At 49.6% G+C, this 18,581-nt stretch overlaps 1 protein-coding gene across 6 annotated transcripts in view; it reads right to left on the bottom strand.

Moving 5' to 3' along the window:
- Positions 1-2,974: 2,974 nt before the first annotated feature.
- Positions 2,975-18,581, bottom strand: part of ABLIM3 (actin binding LIM protein family member 3) — a 109,706-nt gene continuing 94,099 nt past the window's right edge. For 3 of the 6 annotated variants that reach the window (XM_038535075.1, XM_038535079.1, XM_038535078.1), the window contains 9 exons: positions 17,240-17,374; positions 15,663-15,727; positions 14,293-14,440; positions 13,031-13,060; positions 12,354-12,412; positions 11,506-11,566; positions 10,812-10,819; positions 10,185-10,265; positions 2,975-5,118 (listed from right to left, as the gene is read on the bottom strand). In XM_038535075.1, coding sequence (XP_038391003.1) covers positions 5,005-5,118; positions 10,185-10,265; positions 10,812-10,819; positions 11,506-11,566; positions 12,354-12,412; positions 13,031-13,060; positions 14,293-14,440; positions 15,663-15,727; positions 17,240-17,374 — 701 coding nt within the window. In that variant the 3' untranslated portion in view covers positions 2,975-5,004. The remainder of the gene's footprint in view (positions 5,119-10,184; positions 10,266-10,811; positions 10,820-11,505; positions 11,567-12,353; positions 12,413-13,030; positions 13,061-14,292; positions 14,441-15,662; positions 15,728-17,239; positions 17,375-18,581) is intronic. The other 3 variants (XM_038535077.1, XM_038535076.1, XM_038535080.1) reach the window with 1 other exon arrangement.

Here is an 18,581-nt window from a genome sequence, read left to right on the forward strand (position 1 = left end):
TCGGCCCAGGGTGTGATCCTGGAGACCTGGGATCGAGTCCCACGTCGGGCTCCCTGCATGGAGCCTGCCTCTCCCTCTGCCTGTGTCTCTGCCTGTCTCTCTCTCTGTGTCTCTCATGAATAAATAAATAAAATCTTAAAATAAAATAAAATAAAATAAAATAAAATAAAATAAAATAAATTCCAGGGATGCCTGGGTGACTCAGCGGTTGTGTCTGCCTTTGACTCAGGGCATGATCCCAGTCTGGGGATCGAGTCCCACATCGGGCTCCTTGTGAGGAACCTGCTTCTTCCTCTATGTCTCCGCTTCTCTGTGTCTCTCAGGAATAATAATAATAAAAAAGTTAATTCCACGTGGGGTTTTCATGGAGATGGCGCAGTTCTGTGATGTTAATTACTATGAATTTTAGCAGTGCTTTCCTCTCCTTGAATTTCAAGCCCTCCTTCTCCACGTTTGGCTCTGTTCAGGGCCAGCTGCAGCTGCTGACACCTTCCACAGCTAGGCCCACGTTTCTGCTCCAGGTGCCTGGTGAGGATGACGGGCTCCAGTGCAGGTGACCGGGCTGCTTGTCCTGCTCTGTCCAGATGCTCAGTGGGCCTGTTGCTGTGGCTGCAAAATGCGGCCATTGTATTGACTTCAGGCTCTCACATTCTGTGATTTTTACGCTTTCGCGCCCCCCCCCCCCCATCATGTTCTGCTTTATTAATGTAAGGTTGCCCCCCAGTGTTCAAAAATGTCATGTGCATGGAGAAAAGTTCCCTTCTGGAACTTCAGAAAGGCTGGCACAAATGTGTTGGCATTTGTCCATAAAAGGACGATGGTTTAGAGCAGCGCTTCTCTAACCTCACCATATGTGTCAGTCACTGGCAGTCTGATTAAAATACAGATGTGGACCGAGGAGGTCAGGGAAGCGGCCTGAGATTCAGCATTTCTAACAAGCTCCGAAGGTGACTCCCATGGTACTGGTAGGGGCCTGCACTCCAAGTAACAAGGCTCCTCTGCACCTAGTAGGTTTATAACCACAGTGCAAGCCAGACAGTGTCCACAAAGCCTGAATGAATGAGAGGCATTCAGTCTCCTGGCATGTTCTGCTCCCTGCCTGCCTTCCCTTCCTCCTCTTCTTTTTTTAAAGTAGGCTTTATGCCCAGTATGGAGCCCAATAAGGGGCTTGAACTCATGACCCTGAGATTAAGACCTGAGCTGAAATCAAGAGTTGGACACTTAACCAACTGAGCCACTGGGCGCCCCCCCCCCCCCACTTCTAATCTTTCTCCCCCTCACTCATTCCTTTCTACCTTCACTGGAACATTTAGTTCCTCAAATACACCAAACTTTCACCAACCACGGTGCCTTTGCACATGCTGTCTCTGTGCTTAGAGTGCTGTCACCCCTACTTTCCCCTTGCATACTTTGTTTTCATCCTTCAGTGAGTATGTGAAGCGAGTTCTTTGCTGCTCCTCTCTCGGGTACTCTGTTGTCTGTGCGGCAGTTATCTTTTTGTGTCCTCTCTTTCCCTGTTACTTACTTACAATCTGTTCCCTCCTCTCGACCAGAGCTATCTGAGAGCTCTGCCTTACACACTGTTGAATCTTAGTGCTCCTGCCTCCCAGCAGATGCTCAGTTTTCCCTGAGTGTGTGTGTGCAGGCAGGGACAAAAGAGCATTCTTTAGTGTCCTGTTGCACATTTGAGTTACCTGTCTGGAGGGGTGTGGTGGGGATGATTCTTAGAAAAATCATTTGATGAGAGGTCAGGAAAGGAGATACCTTTAAGCCACATCCCATCTTCAGAGATGTCAAGAGTGAGATAAGTGTTTATCTTAGGATAGAAATAGGAAATACAGTAAGTCTAACATTTCTTATGTCAAATTAGTTATGTCAAATGAGTTATGTCAAATTATGTCAAATTAGTTTATGAAACATTGGATTACACAAAGGTCCTGCAAGGCTTTGTGGGACTTTTGGCAATGTGCATGGTGGGGTCTCTAAGGGGAGCGACAGTGGCTGTGGCAGGGACAATGTGATTCACTTTTCCAGAAGGCTTTCCTTTCTCAGCCACCACTATCGAGGTTCAAAATGCCAAGTACTTAACAGCCTTCTTTGTAGCAAGGGCATGAATCTATTCCCTAATTCTGCCAACGGGACCTGGGAAGTCTACTGAGGATGTCTGGGATAGTTTTCTGATCAAAAGAGACACATAAAGGGAAATTTCTTTCCTGTTTTTTTTTTTTTTTTTTATGTTGTTGGGTGAAGACATGATACCTGGAGCCACAGCTGCCTTTTGTGAACAAAAGGGGTCATATCTAGGGATAAAAGCCACTCTACTGAGGTTGGTGGAGTGGAGAGATGCAGAGAACCTGGGCCTCCAACAGCATCATCGAACTGAGTTGATTAGCCTGCACCTGGATCTCCAGTTGTGCAGGATTATATGGACTCTCATTGTTTAAGTCACTTTTAAGAAGGCACTTCTTACTTGCAGCTGAAAGCATCCTGACTGCTGAGAGGGGCTAAGCTGGTGTTTCTAAGCCCAAACAGGCTGGAAGTGGCTTCTCGCTCCATCATGGTAATTATAAGTCCTCTTGAAAGCTGTTTTCTCATCTGTGAGATATAATTATTCTTATTTCCTCCCTCTTAGGTTGTTACGGAGGCTGACATGGCATGGTGGGTGCAAAGTCTTCAGTGTAGAACTTGGCACACTATCAGTACTTAATAATGAACTATTGTTATTATTATTAGTTTTTGGATCATACAACCGTATTTGTTGGAATATTCTCCACCATCTCGCGGAACTCTATGTTCTGCAGGAAACAACCTGGGTGATGCTTCCCTTGTCATATCTTCTTAATTTACAGAAGGAGAAACTGAGGCCAAGAGAGAGCTGCTTTCTAGACTCTTTTATTTTGGAAAATGTGCACGGTTTAGCCTCTTCCTCTATCACGCATTTCCACTCACACCAGAAACAACAGAAGGACACAGGTCTGGGTTGAAATTATGTGCTTTTATGGGAAACAAAAATACCCAACAACAATAACAAAAGCCCTTCATCTTGCCAAGTTCTCAACCAGTGATAATGAGGCAGTTTCAATGATTGTGTCTGGCTGGGGACATTTCTAAAGGGTCAGGACAGTTGAAAGATGCTGGCCAAAAAGAGAGTTGCAGAGGGTTGATGTTTTAAATGAGAGTATAATAGACCTCCTTCTGGCCCCTCATCCTATCACCCTTTCAAGTTACAATCTCCTCTCTGTTTACAAAGATCCTTCCTGAACTTTGCTCAAGTGCAGTCTCTTCCAGAACGCATTCCTTGGTCTGCACCAACTTGCATCTGCTTTCTCTGTAATTCCACAAACACATTCTCATGCCGTCTCCCATCACTTCCTGCCTTACATCCATCACATGTGAGTCTGTGCCCGACGACACCCATTGTTAGCAGGCCTGCCCCCCAGCCCAGATACCATGTTGATCATCTCAGTGCTCCCATCCCCCTCCCCCATTCAGTGCTCAGTATACAGCAGGTGCTCAGTGAGAGTTTGCTGAATTGAAGCCAGTTCTATATACACCATGTCACATCATCAGCCTCTTGAGAGTCATAATGGTTATTTCCACTTCTTCATCTTCCCTCTGTGACCTCAAAATGACCCAAATCAAGCCATCTCCAAGAAGGAACAGACCCCACCAAACATCACCAATGGGGGGGGGTGTGTGTGTCAAAGGTTTGGGGAAGGGAGGAGAGAAGTTAGCGTTATGCTTTCATCCTTGTTCAAGAAGGCAAGAGGGCAGGAAAGGCAGCCACTGGGAAAATCCAGGGTTATCATGAGCAGTGTTGGCCAATGCTTCATTTTGGAATTCCGTAAGCAGCCATTCTTCCAAAGATTTCACCTATGAAACATGGCCAACTTTGCAGTGGGACCCAGTGACTGGGTGGGGGCTGCTTCAGTTGCCCTTCTAGCCCAGGGACCAGCAGGTGTAGACCAGGAAGCTTTCTCTGGGACATGGCCTGTATGATGTTTAGAGGGGTGTTAGAGGTTGTCTGTCTAGTTGTTCTGTTGGATCTATGATGGGAACGTTAGCCCTGTGGTGTGTTGAGTTGTCAGGCACATAGATTGTAGTAAGGCTGAAGAATACAGGCTGTAATAATGGGCCTCTCCTCCAAAGGTGGGGGTGGGGGTTCAGGAAGTGCTGGGAGCACTGAGGGTGAGAGGACAATCCCAAGAGGTCCTGCAGCTCCAATTCTAACAGGTGCCCTGCTCTGGCTCCTGCTGCCAGCTCCCACGCCTTCCCTCGTCTCCACGTTGGGGCCAGGCAAAGGGGCCAGTTGGAAGTGGCAGAGGGAAGGGAAGTGCCTCTTCTTTCTCTACCATGAGACTCGGACAAGGGAGAGGTTAGAATCAAGGGCAGAAGGAGGACTAAGGGGCTGCAGAGAGGCCAAGGCCCTAGCCACTTGTTTGCTGCTCTATCGAGTGGATTGGAGCTCACACTGCGAAGTGTGTAACCCTCAGAGAGCACCGAACTCCTAACTGGGGGAGATGAGAAAATTCTTCATGGGCTCTCAGAGGTGCTCAGTGACTTTGGGAGATTGCTGTGGATCCTCCCACTGGGAGGGCCCCTCCGGGGCCAGTAAGGTGTGAAAACTGCATGGTCAGCATTACCCTGGAGACTGGGGAAAGAGCCAAGAAGCAGAAAGAAGAGAGACTTCTTCAGGCACCTCCTTTAGGAAAGAGTTGGACCTTGGGGGACTCAGGTTGGGACAGATGTTTCGGTATAAAAAGGATCCCCAGTAAAACAATGGGAGTCCCCTCAAATCCCTTCCCAAACCCCAGAGCACTTAGAAAAGAGACAGTAAGGAGCATAAAAATATCTCGATGACGTGGGCTTGCCTGACAGTACAGAAAAGCAAGTCTCATGGCAGGCAGTGTGTCCCATTACACAAGAGAGGATTATACCGAGCTTCAGTATAGAGATTTTACATATATCTTTATATAAATGCATATATATTTATAGAGCCTCTGCCTAGAACAGCCGGGCTTGCTTCTTCAGTTCATTCCTCTTCCAGAGGGCCAGCCGGTCAAACTCAGAGATGGTCATGCCAAACACTTGGTAGAACTCTTCCTGGGACAGGTGGCGCTGAAAGGAGCGTGGAGGGGACAGAGAGGGAACAGCTTGAGGACGACAGGTGGAGGCTGGGGGCAGGCGCACGCAGGCGCATGCAGGCGCACGCAGAAGCGGACCCTGTGGGTTTCCCTGGGTGTGCTGTGCCACGCAGCGCTGGGGGGGGGCGGTGGGTGAGGAGTTGCTGAATGGAAGGCTGTGCATGAATGTTTCCTCCGTGGGGCCTCCGGAGCTGGGTTGGAGAGCCCTCACCTGTGCCAGACTCAGGTGGGAATTCACCTAAGTGCCTCTCGATGCATCCTGGCTGACCTACCTGCCTGCATCCCGCTCCTTGCATCCTGTACCCCAGAGTGTGTTGGGACTCATGCTATTCCCTTCTTTTGGGAGTAAAACGGAGTGTGTCCAAGATTTTAGGTACATCTCTCCTTATTGGTATTTTTACAGGTGACCTGGAAGGCTGTTTCTCAGGCCAGTCAATGAAAAAAATTGCTGTTCATATTTCTCCACCTACTGAACTGTCCTTTCCTATCTTAAATATGCCATGTAGTGAAACCTTGTTCTGCATTTCTTGGCAGGTTTCCCCCCTCCTTTCTGCTTGCCCTCCCTGTTGCCCTTCCAAGCAGCCTTGAAAGTTGGTACATAGTAAAAAGTCTTAGAAATATATGGCCCCTGAAAAGTGGCAAAATGTTAATAATTGATGCATTTAGGTGAAAGTTCAGAAGGATGTTCATTTTACTCTTCTTGCAACTTTTCTCTAGGTCTAAACTTTCTCAAAATAAAATTTTAAATTATGTTTGAAAAGAGATGTATAGGGCATATATCATGCCTGAAAACCTACTGGAATCACTGAGATGACCTGTTGGTAGCAATCATGTTAGATAATTGAATACTAAAGGAGATTCACTAAGAATTACTTATACAGCCATACAGTAATTAGCCAGTTCTCTGGCCGATGTGGACTAATCTTTTGGCCACATTTCCATATCTTGAAGCAAAGGTAACTTTGATATTTTGGATATATATTATTGGTTGCTGATGGCTTTGAGCTGACTTTTCAATACCTAACAGTATTTAATAACACCAACAATTCCTTGCATTGCATTTCTGTTATGCCCTATACTCTGCAACTGTACAGTTGCCCCTATTTTTCTCACTTAATCCTTCCAACCACTCTGAAAACCAGAAATTATTTCTATCCGATTGAAAGAGGAGAAAATCAAAGTCAAAGGGTTAAAATGACTAACTTGACCAAGAGGGAGGGAGGGAGGGAGGAAGTCAGGGTAAGTAGCAGAGCTGAGACCAAACACAGTGCACTCCTGCTGCTCCCTTGGCCAATCCCATTAAACATCCATAAATAAGTCTTTCTGTTATGAAACATTTAAACAATACTCAAAGGGAAGAAAATAGCACAAGGTATACCCATGCCCATTACCCAGATTCAATAGGTATCAAGAGTTTGTCACATTTGCTTCACCTATTTTGTTTTGCTGAAGTATTTTAAAGCACACCATTGGCATTATATCGATTCATGCCTCTCTACTGCAGCATGCATCTCCCCCAGAGATAGCAAAACATATTGGATATTTTCTTAGGTATCCTTGATGGCATGAGCAAACCTAAAAACAATTGACAAGAGTTCCTCGCAATTACCTAATACCTGCTCATAATAAAATTCCCCTAGTGGTCTCAGGAATATCTTTACAGTTTGGCTGTTTGAAGAAGGCTTCAAACAGCATCCACATATCACATTTGGTTGTTGGACCCCATCAGTCTCTGCCAGGCCAGACGGTCCCTTCTTTTGTCCCTGCTGTCGACTTGTCTATATTTGTCTCAGTCGCACTCAAGGGTGGGCTGAAAAATGCTGCGGATATGGGGGAGTTCTCTTCTCAGCTCTTTCCATGGTGAAGGCTGAGGGGACCTGTCATCTCATCTGTTCTTTTTTGTTGTTGTTGGAGGGGGAGGCTTACTCTTGATTGTCTAGCTCATTTTCTTTGCTGTGCCCCAAAATCTTTTTTATGAGTTTTGATACAAGTCATAAAAGTTGGCTGACTCAACTTGAGTGCTGTGTCCACCATAGAACAGCCTGGAGGAGACTGAGGCTCTTCTGATCTCCCTCTGTGAAGGGCCAGCTGGAGTCTCTTTTCTCTTGCGAGTTCTCAGAGCACCTAATGCCAGCCCTGTCCCTTTCACATTCTCCATAGACTTTAAAGCATAAAGGTTAAGTGCATGGGTTTTAGAGCCAGGCAGATGTGGATGTGTGACCTTGGACAAGTTATTTTACCCCTCTGAGCTTGATTTCCTCTTCTGGAAAGTGGGAGCATCCTAGCACCTACCTCCTGGATACAGTGATGGTGAATGAGATAGTACAGGTCATGGGTGGCAGCCTGCACCAGGGAAGCACTCAGTTGCTGGTCACTCTCACCACTGAAATGATATCTTTCTGTGTCTGTCACATAGTGGAGTCTGGTCTTCCTTTCCTTCGATTTCATTTCCTTCTCATTCTCTTACCTGTGCTCGTGCCACCCAGCCACACTCACCACTTGCTGTTCTCACCTGTGTTAGGGCCTTGGGAGTGGCTGTTCCCTCTGCTGGGATGCCCTCCCTCCTTACATAAGTATGGCTAACTCCCTCTCCTGAGTCTTTGTTTGGATGTCACGTATGCAGTGAGATCTAGTCTGACCACCCTATTTAATACTGCAACTTACCTCTTCTTGTAACCCCCAATTCTCCGCCCTCCTTTTACTTCTTCCCTCAGTCCTGTTCCCATGTTCTAGGTCACTTATTTATTGTTTCTGTCATTTAGAGTCTGTCTCCTCAAGTGAGAATGCCAGCTCCCAGAGGGCAGGGGTCTTTGTTTTGTTCACTGATACACTGCATACCTGTCCTAGGTAGAGCAGGATCTGGTCTATATAATAGACTTTCAATAAATATTTTTTGGGTGAGTGACAATCTACACTCTGAGCTCCTTGAGGAGCTCTTCAGTTCTCTCTTTAAACTGGTGCAGGGGGCTAGGGCAGTGTTTGTAGCCCTGCGGTCTGAGCTCAGGCTCCATGGATAGACATCCCCGGGTGCCTCTGAAACATACCAATGCCTGAGCTCCTTCCCTAGATTGCGATTTAATTGGTCCGGTCTGGGGCACAGTATTGGTATTTTAAAGAAGCTTCTGATTCTTAGGGCAGAATATGCTTCTCTGGTTGGAGCTTCTGGGTGTCCTGGAGGATGTAAGAGGGCAACTGGTCCTCCGGGATGAACCAGCCGGCCACCCCTTCACGCTGGCTCCGCGGAGCTGCCCTGGGAGCTGTCCCCTTCAGCACCCGCGGCCACTCCCGGCTCCACAGAGAAGGAGCCCTGGTTGCTAACAGGGATAATCCCCCTCGCCAGGCTGCTGGCCCAGCTTGCTACAGCTGGAAGGACTCACAGAGCCTCCTGGCTAGCTCGCATCCCCCTCCCTCTGCCTGACCCTTTATTCTGGGCGAATTCTCAGCAGTCAGGTGAAGGGTGGTTGATATGCTCATCCCACGGGTGCCGAACCTCCTCTCCTAGAAGCCCGCATTTGATTCCACAAACATTTTCCAAACTTCCTCTGGTTCTGATCTTCTGGTAGAGGACTGACTAAGTTAGACAGAGGAAACGGATAGCTGGGTGCTCTGATACAAAGGAAGGAGGAGAGGTACTTGATCTCCACTCTGGACACAGGGCTGGGGGAGGCTGGAGGAGGGGTGAGGGACACATCCTGGGAGGGTCTGGAGCACTCTGAGACACAGGCATCACTACAGGGGGGCCCTGAGGAGTGAGGAGGCTGGCAGGATGGGAAGGGCATTCTAAGAGAGGGGGAGGCAGGGAGAAGCACTGTAGAAAGGGCAGAGTGTGCTCCGGGATCAGGGGCCCAGGGACTAGAACTCCAGGCCAAAGGGGGTGGAATGCAGATGCCTTGCTCAGGCCTGCTTCTTGGCTGTAGGCATGCTGTTGCACTAATCATGATGTTCTCTTCCCCCTCTCCATCCATCCAAACCTGCTCCTTCAGGGCAGCCCCAATGGCTTAGCAGTTTAGCGCCACCTTCGGCCCAGGGCGTGATCCTGGAGGCCCAGGATCGAGTCCCATGTCAGGCTCCCTGCATGGAGCCTGCTTCTCCCTCTGCCTGTGTGTTGGCCTCTCTCTTTCTCTTTCTTTCTTTCTTTCTTTCTTTCTTTCTTTCTTTCTTTCTTTCTTTCTTTCTTTCTTTCTTCTTTCTTTCTTTTCTTTTTTAAAGATTTATTTATTTATTTGTGAGAGAGAGAGAGAGAGAGAGAGAGAGGCAGAGACACAGGCAGGCTCCATGCCGGGAGCCCGACACGGGACCTGATCCCGGGACTCCAGGATCGCACCCTGGGCCAAAGGCAGGCGCCAAACTGCTGAGCCACCCAGGGATCCCCTCTCTCTCTGTTTCTAATAAAAAAATAAAATCTTAAAAAAAACAACAACAACAAACCTGCTCCTTCAGAGTCTATGCACCCAGGACACTGCCAGACTCTGTGCCAAGGGCTCTGTGTGTAGCGACTCATTTACTCCAGTTGGCACCTTGAGGGAAGCACTACAATCGCCTGACTCCACAGGGGAAAAAACTAAGGTTTGGAGAGGTTGTCACTTGACCAAGCTGGGGATGGCAGGCCCAGGGCTGGGCCTGGAGTCTGATGCAAAACTACCTTCTGCTTTTGCCTTCTGCACACTGCCGATTGCCCCCACCTCCCCATGAGGAGCACTGCTTTTCTGGACCATCCTGCACAAAACAGTGCTGTGTTTCTTCTTATCAACCAGACCGCAGGCCCCTGTGGGCAGGGACCAATCTAGCTCTTGTCTTAAGCCTACAGAAGCATCAGGTGTGGACAGCTGTAGCTGTGAACCACAGATGCTAATCAAATTGAGAAGGCAGCACAGAACATTTGGTCCTAGTCTAAAGAAACCAGGTTGGTGTCTCTGCTTTTTCAACAAGCTATGTGACCTTAAAGCTCTTTATTCTGCCTGTCGTCCTGAGCTGGGTTACATCGGCAACTTCTGGCATCTCTTCGAACCCAAAGTCTCCTGCTCCGTTCTCTATACTCACCTCTAAACGTGTCCGGTCCACATCCTTGGGCAACCGATTTCTTCCTCTTGTGGTCACCAGCAGCAGCTCATAAGGGTAGATCTAAGGAGAGAGGATGGGGGTGGGTAGGGGGTGGGGTTCCAGGTTGGCTGAAGGTGGTGGGGCTGTCCCTCCAGCCAATTTCGTTTCTGGGCTCCCTCCTCTCCCCATACAGGGAGAGAGATCAAAGTCTGGAGGAAGGGCTGGGTCTGTTTCCTTTGAGGTTCCTGGCAGCCTCAATGCACCTTCTCCCCAAAGATAAAATCTGAGTCCTCTAATACTGCTAGGGATAAGCTTGGTGGCATTTGACATTAATGTAGCACAAAGCCTCCTAATTGCAAATGTCTAATGTTGGGTGACTGGCAGGCCTCCAGAAAGTCTCTGCGGCTCATGGGGAATCGTCTGATTTTAGTGGGCAAGAAACATAAGGCAGGATTCAGGGAAAGTAGGCCAAGGAGGGACTGGAGATGCTGGTCTTAAGAGGACCCTTGAGGTTATTTATTCAATATTCCCTTCCTTGAGTAGATGGTGCTGTCATCTCCCTGCTGATTCCCAAAGTAGCCGCATCCAGGGTCTCGGAGACCCCTAGGGTCTCTGTATCTGCTTTACCTTGTACTCTGTAGAGAGAAAAGAGGCACACACAAAATGGAAACACATTGGTTTCTGCTTTGCATTACTATGCTAACCTCTGTCTTAGAGACTCCATCCTTGTTGGATTCACCCCAAATCAAGGCTGGTATGGGCACAGTGGATGGCTGGAGATAGGGGTTGGGCTGATCCAGAGATATGGTTTTAGATGAAAAATGACTTTTGAGATAATTAGAAAGGAGAAGAATCTGAGATAGTGAAGCACTTGGTCAAGATCCTCCATCTTCCAGAGAAATCTGGAAGGGTTTTGATGAGAGCTTGTCCTCCTGCCTGAGCCTGCTTGTAAGAGTTGGTGGAGGCCGGCAGGAGAGCGTGAAGCTCATGGAACGTTTGCTGGGAACAATGTGCATTTGGCTCTGAGTGTTTCCCTCCACCCGGGGCTGGCAGGCAACTCTAGCTCAGCAGTACAACTCTGCAATGGCTCTGGGAACCCAGATGGGACAGATGGCCTGGAGATCACCCAAGGCCAGGGACTTGAGAGGATGGGGGAAGGGAGGGGGAAAGGGAGGGAATGGGAAGTAAAAGGGAGTGTGGGAATTCGGGGGTTTGGACAGAGCCCAGCATGGGGCCTGAATCTGTAGCAATCGTTTATGGAAGGTCAAACCACAGTTGTGCATCCAAAGCTGCTGTGCTCCCAGGGGAGGCTGGCACTCACCTCGCATGCCCCAGTTGACGGCGTTCATGCTGTCATAGTGGAAGAGGTCTGCGCTGGGTGTCTGCAGGGGAGACAGAGCCAGGGCTGGCCTGAGCAAGCTCACAGCTGCCTCCCGGAGGCACTCCCCCATCTCCCGAAAATGGCCCAGGGCGGGTGGGACATGGGCTCTCTTAGAGAAGACTCAGTTTCAAGTTGGGGGTACTTAACTCATGGCTACATCCCTGGTCCTAGGAGTGGCATGTAGTAGGCACTTGATAAATATTCATTTCTTGGTGAACTATATGTCATACTTTCTTTTGTTGCCCTAACACCACTTTCCCTATGAAATCTGCCCTGGCCGCTCTATTTAAAATTGCAAAGGGCGTCCGAATGGCTTAGTTGGTTAAGTGTCTGCCTTTGGCTCAGGTCATGATCTCGGAGTCCTGGGATCGAGCCCCATGTTGTCTGCTTCTCCCTCTCTCTCTGCCCCTCCTCCCTGCTCATGTGCTCTCTCTCTCAAATAAAAAAAAATCTTAAAAAAATAAAATTGCAAGTTGCAATTTTAAACTAAACTCCCTATCCCCCTTATCCTTCTCAACATTTTCCTTTCCTCCCCTAGCAAGGTTTCCTACATTCTCTACAGTTTGACTTGCATACTATTTACTACTTGCTTTCTGTTCCTCTCTACAAGAATCTAAGCTCCAAGGGGCAGGGGTTACTGATGTATTCCAAGTACCCGGCGTATATAAAAAGCTTTCAATAAATATCTGTTGCATGCCAAATGTCATGTCCAGGCTCTGAGTGTGTGGAGCTAATGCTGGAATTGTTAACATCTTGGGGGCAATGTCCCAGCACGGACTCTCTTTTACCCTGTGTAGCCCGTTCCTTCGGTAGGCAGGCAGGGAGGCGGATTTGGAGATGAGGGGGTCTGAAAAGAAACAGCCAAACAATTACCAGCAGCCCCAAGCCAGGGGTCCCTCTCCCAGAAGTAACCTGGCTGCAAATGGCCAATATTGTTTCCCAATCCCATGTGAAGTGGGAAGGGGCTGAGGCCACCAGCTCCTCGCTGTGCTCTGCAGACATGCAGCTGACAATCTCAGGGGTGTCTCACCCGGACAGAACTCCAGGCTCACCCAAAGGCCACATGCACAGTCTTCTGGCCTCACCCTGCGCACATCTATCCTCCTGTGGTGAACCCCTGTGTCCCCGTAAAGCCCTAAAACTGGCTTTATCGTATTTACTACAGGTGGCAACAGGTGGCATTGGACAGAGGCCCTGGATTTGGAGTTGATCTCAAAGCCCAGACAGACGGGCTCCCACATCAGTGGAAGAGACACACATTCTTTCTCTCTCTCTGGGAACTATTGGGCGTGGCAACCCTGGTCTCAGAACCAATAGCTGAGGCCTCCACCTGACAAAGACAGTGGGTGGACGATTTGAGATCGGGACTGTGCTAGGACATCACAGCTACGGGGGACCTGCAACCAACTCGGCTCTGGCTCTCCCAGGACACGACAGGATGAAGGGAGGGCAGGCAAGGACATACCGCTGTCAGCCAGGTAGTGGGACCGAGGGGCTGCAAGAGAGAAGAGCCAGAGATCAGTGTTCATGGGGACAGACAGACATGGCTTCCATTCCTGGGCTACCCGAGCTGGTGGGGAGGAGGGGCGTTCTTCACTACTTCCTTCTCTGCTCAGTTTCCAGTGGCTGTGCCGCGCCGCATCCTCTCTCTCCCGCCTAGCACCTGCTGCCAAGCGGGCGCTCTGTGACATTTGCCGCACAGATGCCATTGAACAGAACTGGATTTTGAGCAGCTTTGGTGCAATGCCCAGAGCCCAGAGCCGGGGGCTGAAAACAGTGCCCCTAGGTGGTCAGACAGGGAAACAGGCTCATCAATTTATCCTGGCTCTGCATTAGATGTCTTAACTGCTAGAAGTTACTTAATCATGCTTTGGTTTCCTCATTGCAAAATGCAGAGGGATCGTGTCTCCTTTATAGGGTTATTGTGAGGAATATGTGACTTATAAAACCATAAAGTACTATTAGTACAGTGCCTGGCAACATACAAAACACTCAATAAAATTGGCTTTATCATCTTTACTACCACCAACATCTTCAATCTCATCTAAAGTCAAGGTGCAGGATAGAACAGCTTATGGCCTGGAGTCCCTCTGACTTGGGCCTGATCCCGGCTCTGTCATTTACCAGCTTATTGATCTTGGGCAACTAGGAAGCTCTGAACTCTCCTCTACATAGTGGGGCGATAATAATCCCTCTACACTACCAGTCTTTGCGAGGACCGAGAGTGAGAATGTATTTACAAGTGCCTGGCACAGAGGATCATCCATCAATTATTGAGTTGAGATAGGATTTCCAACAGAACTGACTCCCACAGGGGTAAGAAAGGGAGGGAAGCATGTGTTTGTCCAGGAACAGGGAGGAGCTTACAATGAGAGGATCATCTCTGGGCAGAGTGCTTGCACCCAGTGTCTGCTTGTTTGCCTCCTATGATGGGAGGCTCACTACCACAAGAGGCAGTCCTTTAAATCTTCGAGCCATTCAGGGTATTAGAAGACATTTTTCTTTACATTGAATCTGACTAAAAGTCACAGCTTTCAGTCACAGCTTTCAAAGAAGAAAGTGACCACTCAGGGCAGAGTATGGTCTTACTTTGTGCCCCATACAGCACTAAGTCCGTATTCACTAAGTCCATATTCTAGACCCAGGCAAGGCCAGAAGAGTTCAGATTCTTTGAGGGAGTTGGCAGGAAGTGTCCCCACCCCAGCGGACTTCCACAGTGGTGCTTACAGCCATTGAGGGACATATCATAGCCAGCAGTGTGCAGGGCCTCCCGGCTGCTGGTGGAGCTCCGGGGTGGGGTCCAAGGATCCGCATAGGAGCTGGACCGAGCCTTCATCTCCTCCTTCAGAATCAGCCGGCCAATCCCACTCTGGAGCTGGGCAGGGGGGAGGAGCAAGATGGAAAGTCAGAAGGAAGCAGAGAACACTGAGATGGGACAGGCTGGGGACAAAGGACAGGGTGGCAAGATTCTGGTGAACCTTCCCAGTGTTCCTCCCTCCCTGCAGCCTCATAGCTCCCTTTGGGACTTTGTCTCCCTTCTTCAAGTGGTCATGTGGCCTGGGGAGGGGGAGGTGGCTCTGGTAGAGGGCACCAAAAGCAGGCCTGGCTGACGGCAGGTGGGCAGAGGGTTCGAGCCGGGCCAGTGAGGGTGTTTCTTGGCACTGTTGTTGCCTCTCCCATCTTTTTTTAAAACATTTTTTATGGAGGTGACATTCGCATAACATGTAATTAACCACTTTATAGTAAACACCTCAGTGGTATTTAGTATAACCACCACCTCTGTTTGGTTTCAAACAGTTTTTATCGCCCCATGTGAAAGACCTTGGACCCCGTAGTAGGCATCCCCCCTCCTCGCCCCCTCCCCCCGGGTATTCCCCAGGCTGGCTGTCTGGATTTACCCATTCCATACATCTCATACAAACGGAATCATCTAACATGTGGGCTTTCGTGTCTGGCTTCTTTCACTCAACACAGTATTTTCCAGGTCCGTCCACACGGTGCCCTGTCTTTCATTCCTTTTTATGTCTAACATTCCATTGTACAGATGAACCTCATTTTGCTTATCTGTCTGTAAACTGAAGGACATTTGGGCGCTTCCCCCTTTTGGCTCTTGTGACTAGTGCTGCTATGAAGATGCATGTACATGTCCTTTTTTGAATTCCAGTTTTCAATTCTTCTGGGTAAATACCCAGGAGTGGAATTGCTGGGTCATGGGGGTAGTTCTGTATTTAACTTTCTGAGGAATCCCCAAACTGTTCTCCCTGGTGGCTACATCACTATCCACTCCCACCAGTGGTGCATGAAAGCTGCTGGCACTCACCTGCCACTACATGAGAAGAGGTTCCCAAGCACAAGGCCAATGCAGTGGGAAGCCAGCACAGGATAAGAGAGAGACAGCCTTCCTATGGCCATGTGCTGAGCAGCTGGATCTAGCCATACCTGAAACTCCCCCTACTGTTTGACCTTTTGGTTCTGCAAAACTACCTGTTTCTTTTTTCTACCATAAATGGGTTTGACTTTGGTTTCTGTCACTAGCAAATGATCAAAGGCTAAGGAACATACGGCCTAGGTACCTTGTCCGGGGGGAGCTTGCTCACCTTGTGCATGCTGCGGTCAAAATCATCTTCCTCTCCTCCCGATGAGAACCTTCTGGCCCGGGGCACTGCCAAAAGACAGCTAGGATCAGCTCTTGCATGTGCTCCCCACTGAGCCTGCGCCAGGCAGAGGGCACAGAGGGGCACAGAGCCACAGAGCCCCGACAGGTGGGCTTCCTCTCGGCCAAACCGCTTTCTAGCTGAGTGACTCTGAGTGAATGTCCTTTGGTGAACCCCCCCTCGCTGGGGGCCCCGAAGCTCCTCCCATTCATGGGCGTGGGGAGCAAGTGAAACTGACTGCCCAAGTGGCTAATGAGCCTCAGTGCTGGGACTTCTGTTGCTGGTGGGAGAGAGAACTCCTCTTTCTGCCAAGGGTGAGGTGTAAGCCTAGCCAGGCTGGAGCTTATCTTGCCGTGACCAGGGCAGGGCCAACCTGAGAACGAAGTCACCCCAGGGACAGGACAAGCCCTGTTGACGGCAGTTGTGTGTCAAAAACTCACTCTCATGACCCAGAAAAATCCTTGTTTTGGCTTAAGCCAATCGGAGTTCTTTTTTTGGTTTGTTCTTTTGTGATTGAAATGGTCTAGGATCCCTCCTCCATCCCCCAACATGTATCTCTCAGGGATTACTGTACTTTGGGTTGTATTTGTGCTGTGTCTTATCTCCTTTTCCAACTGGAGAATTTTTGGAGGGCAAGGAAGGGACCATCTCTGAGTTCCTGTGAAGTTTGGCTCTGAATGGACATTCAATTAGTAAAGTGTGTGCCGAATCAGAAAGAAGCTTGATGAAAATGCATCCCCATGCGTGATAGAAACAGCTTGAGATGCCCAACTGGGTGGTATAGTGGCCCTGAGGACCACAAAGATCCCCTGCCAGGGGGCCCGTGAGAGCCTTCCATCCCGCACAAACAAACTCCCTTTCTTATCTTCCAAACCGCTTTCCAACCCAGAGTCAAGGTTTCTTAAATCCACACATCCTGTCACCTTCAGTGGCTTCTTAAATTAAGGTTTCTTAAATCCACACATCCTGTCACCTTCAGTGGCTTCCTACTGTTTAGGACAGAGAGCCAGTCCTCGGCTCAGTGCACAAGGCCCCGTGGAATCCAGCCCCTGACCCCCACCCCCTGCTTCTCTCCTTCTGTGGCTCCAGGTTAAGCTGACAGTCCTTCATTTCCTCCAGGGAAACCTGCCCTTCCACCTGGGGTCTTTGCAGATGTGTTTCTATACTTTGCTGGCTTACCTCTCTCCCACTCCTCCTGTGGAGCTGAGTCTCTGCTTTGAGGAGATTTCGTCACATCCCAGGCTGGACAGCATGCCCCCGACCTCATCTCCTCCCTCCTGTGTATCACCTCCTGGACATCACCTCCCTCTCCAACTGGAACCTGTGTCTACTCCACAAGGGCAAGGATCTGGTCTATTTTGCTTCCCAGTGACTCACGAGGCCCCAAGGCTGGCCCTCAGTACATGTTTGCTGAATGAATAAATGAATGACTGTGTGAAGGAGTGGGCAGCCGTCCTAACCCTGTGTCCTCAGCATGGGTGATAGAGCTCTGGTCAGGGCCTCTTTGTGGGGTGCATTACCTTTGGGGGACCCGTGGTAGGTCCAGTACTCAGACTCTGCAGCATAGTAGGGGTCCGGTGAGTAGGCTGGACTGTACTTGGAGGCCTGGCTGATGTCTTCACTGGTTTTGCTTTTGGTTGCTGTTGACAAATCACCTGCAAAGGACCCAAGGAGAGAGCTTCAGGGCAGCAGAGTGTCCTGGAAGAGTGTGTTGTATACTTTTTACCTGCCTCTCAGCCAGACTCCAGACCAGGGGAGTGAGGGCAGGGTCTGGGACACGGAGCATCAGAGCCAGAAAACCCTCGTTTGAGGCCCTTCATGTTACAGTTGGGAATCTGAACACCAGAGAGGGGAAGGGGCTTGCTGAAGACCACACAGCAAGTAGACCAGACTTGGACCAGACCTCAGTGCAGGGCTCCTGCCATCACATTCCATGGACTCCCAGGTCTGTCCCCAAGTGAACACTATGGCCATGGCTCCTCCAAGTAAAATTAGATGGGCCCCAGGTGATTCCTTGCCCTTACCCCCCTCAGCCATTAAGAGCCTGCCTTGTTTTGGATTTGAGCCATACTTAGGGTGGGAATTGCCAAGGAGGGCCAGGTGGCATATCAACTTCCTCCTTGCACTGAAATGCCAAACCTTGCTTGGGGAGACTATATGGCCCAAAGAAAGGAACACTGGACAGAGAATCAACAATGCTGGGTTCTGGCCCCAGCTCTGCCACTTAGCTGTCACACTGGGCATATCCTGCCCCTCTCTGCTCAGTTTCACTATCTGCATATCTAAATTGGTCTGCTGGGTCAGGTGCCACCCAGCTTCAGGCTTCCACAACATGGACCATCAGACCTACTGCAGACACAGAACCTCTCAGGGCAGTGAGTTTAGCAGGGCCCAAAACCTGGCAAGAGACTGACTAGGCCTGGGGAAACAAGCAGGCCCCTGAACGTCTTTCAGGAGAGAAGAGACAGGGATAGTCCCACACCCTGTGCAGCCAGAGCAGCAGAGGGGCCTGGGGTTGGCCCTCCCCAGCAGCACTGGCTGCCAAAGCTTGCAGATTCTCTTAGACTTGGGTCCTAGGCAGTCCCTCCCACCCCAACTGCTTTCATTCAGTCTTTTCATGTACCCGCTTATCCATGCAATCTACCTCCACCCCAAGCTTCTCCTGAGCCTGCTCTGGTGCTGCCCCTCAGAGCCCACCTGGAAAATCCCACATGGTCCTGAGGGCTTTGAGACCTAGGGGCCTTTCCTGGACAAACTGGCCTTGTCAGGGCTGGTGCCTTTCTGTGGCCACTTGGGGTATGTGGCTTGTCCTCCACAGCCACACATACATATGTACGTGCTCATAGACATACCTGGACCCCA

The sequence above is a fragment of the Canis lupus genome, chromosome 4 (genome assembly GCF_011100685.1).
Source record: "Canis lupus familiaris isolate Mischka breed German Shepherd chromosome 4, alternate assembly UU_Cfam_GSD_1.0, whole genome shotgun sequence".
NCBI classification, from domain to species: domain Eukaryota; kingdom Metazoa; phylum Chordata; class Mammalia; order Carnivora; family Canidae; genus Canis; species Canis lupus.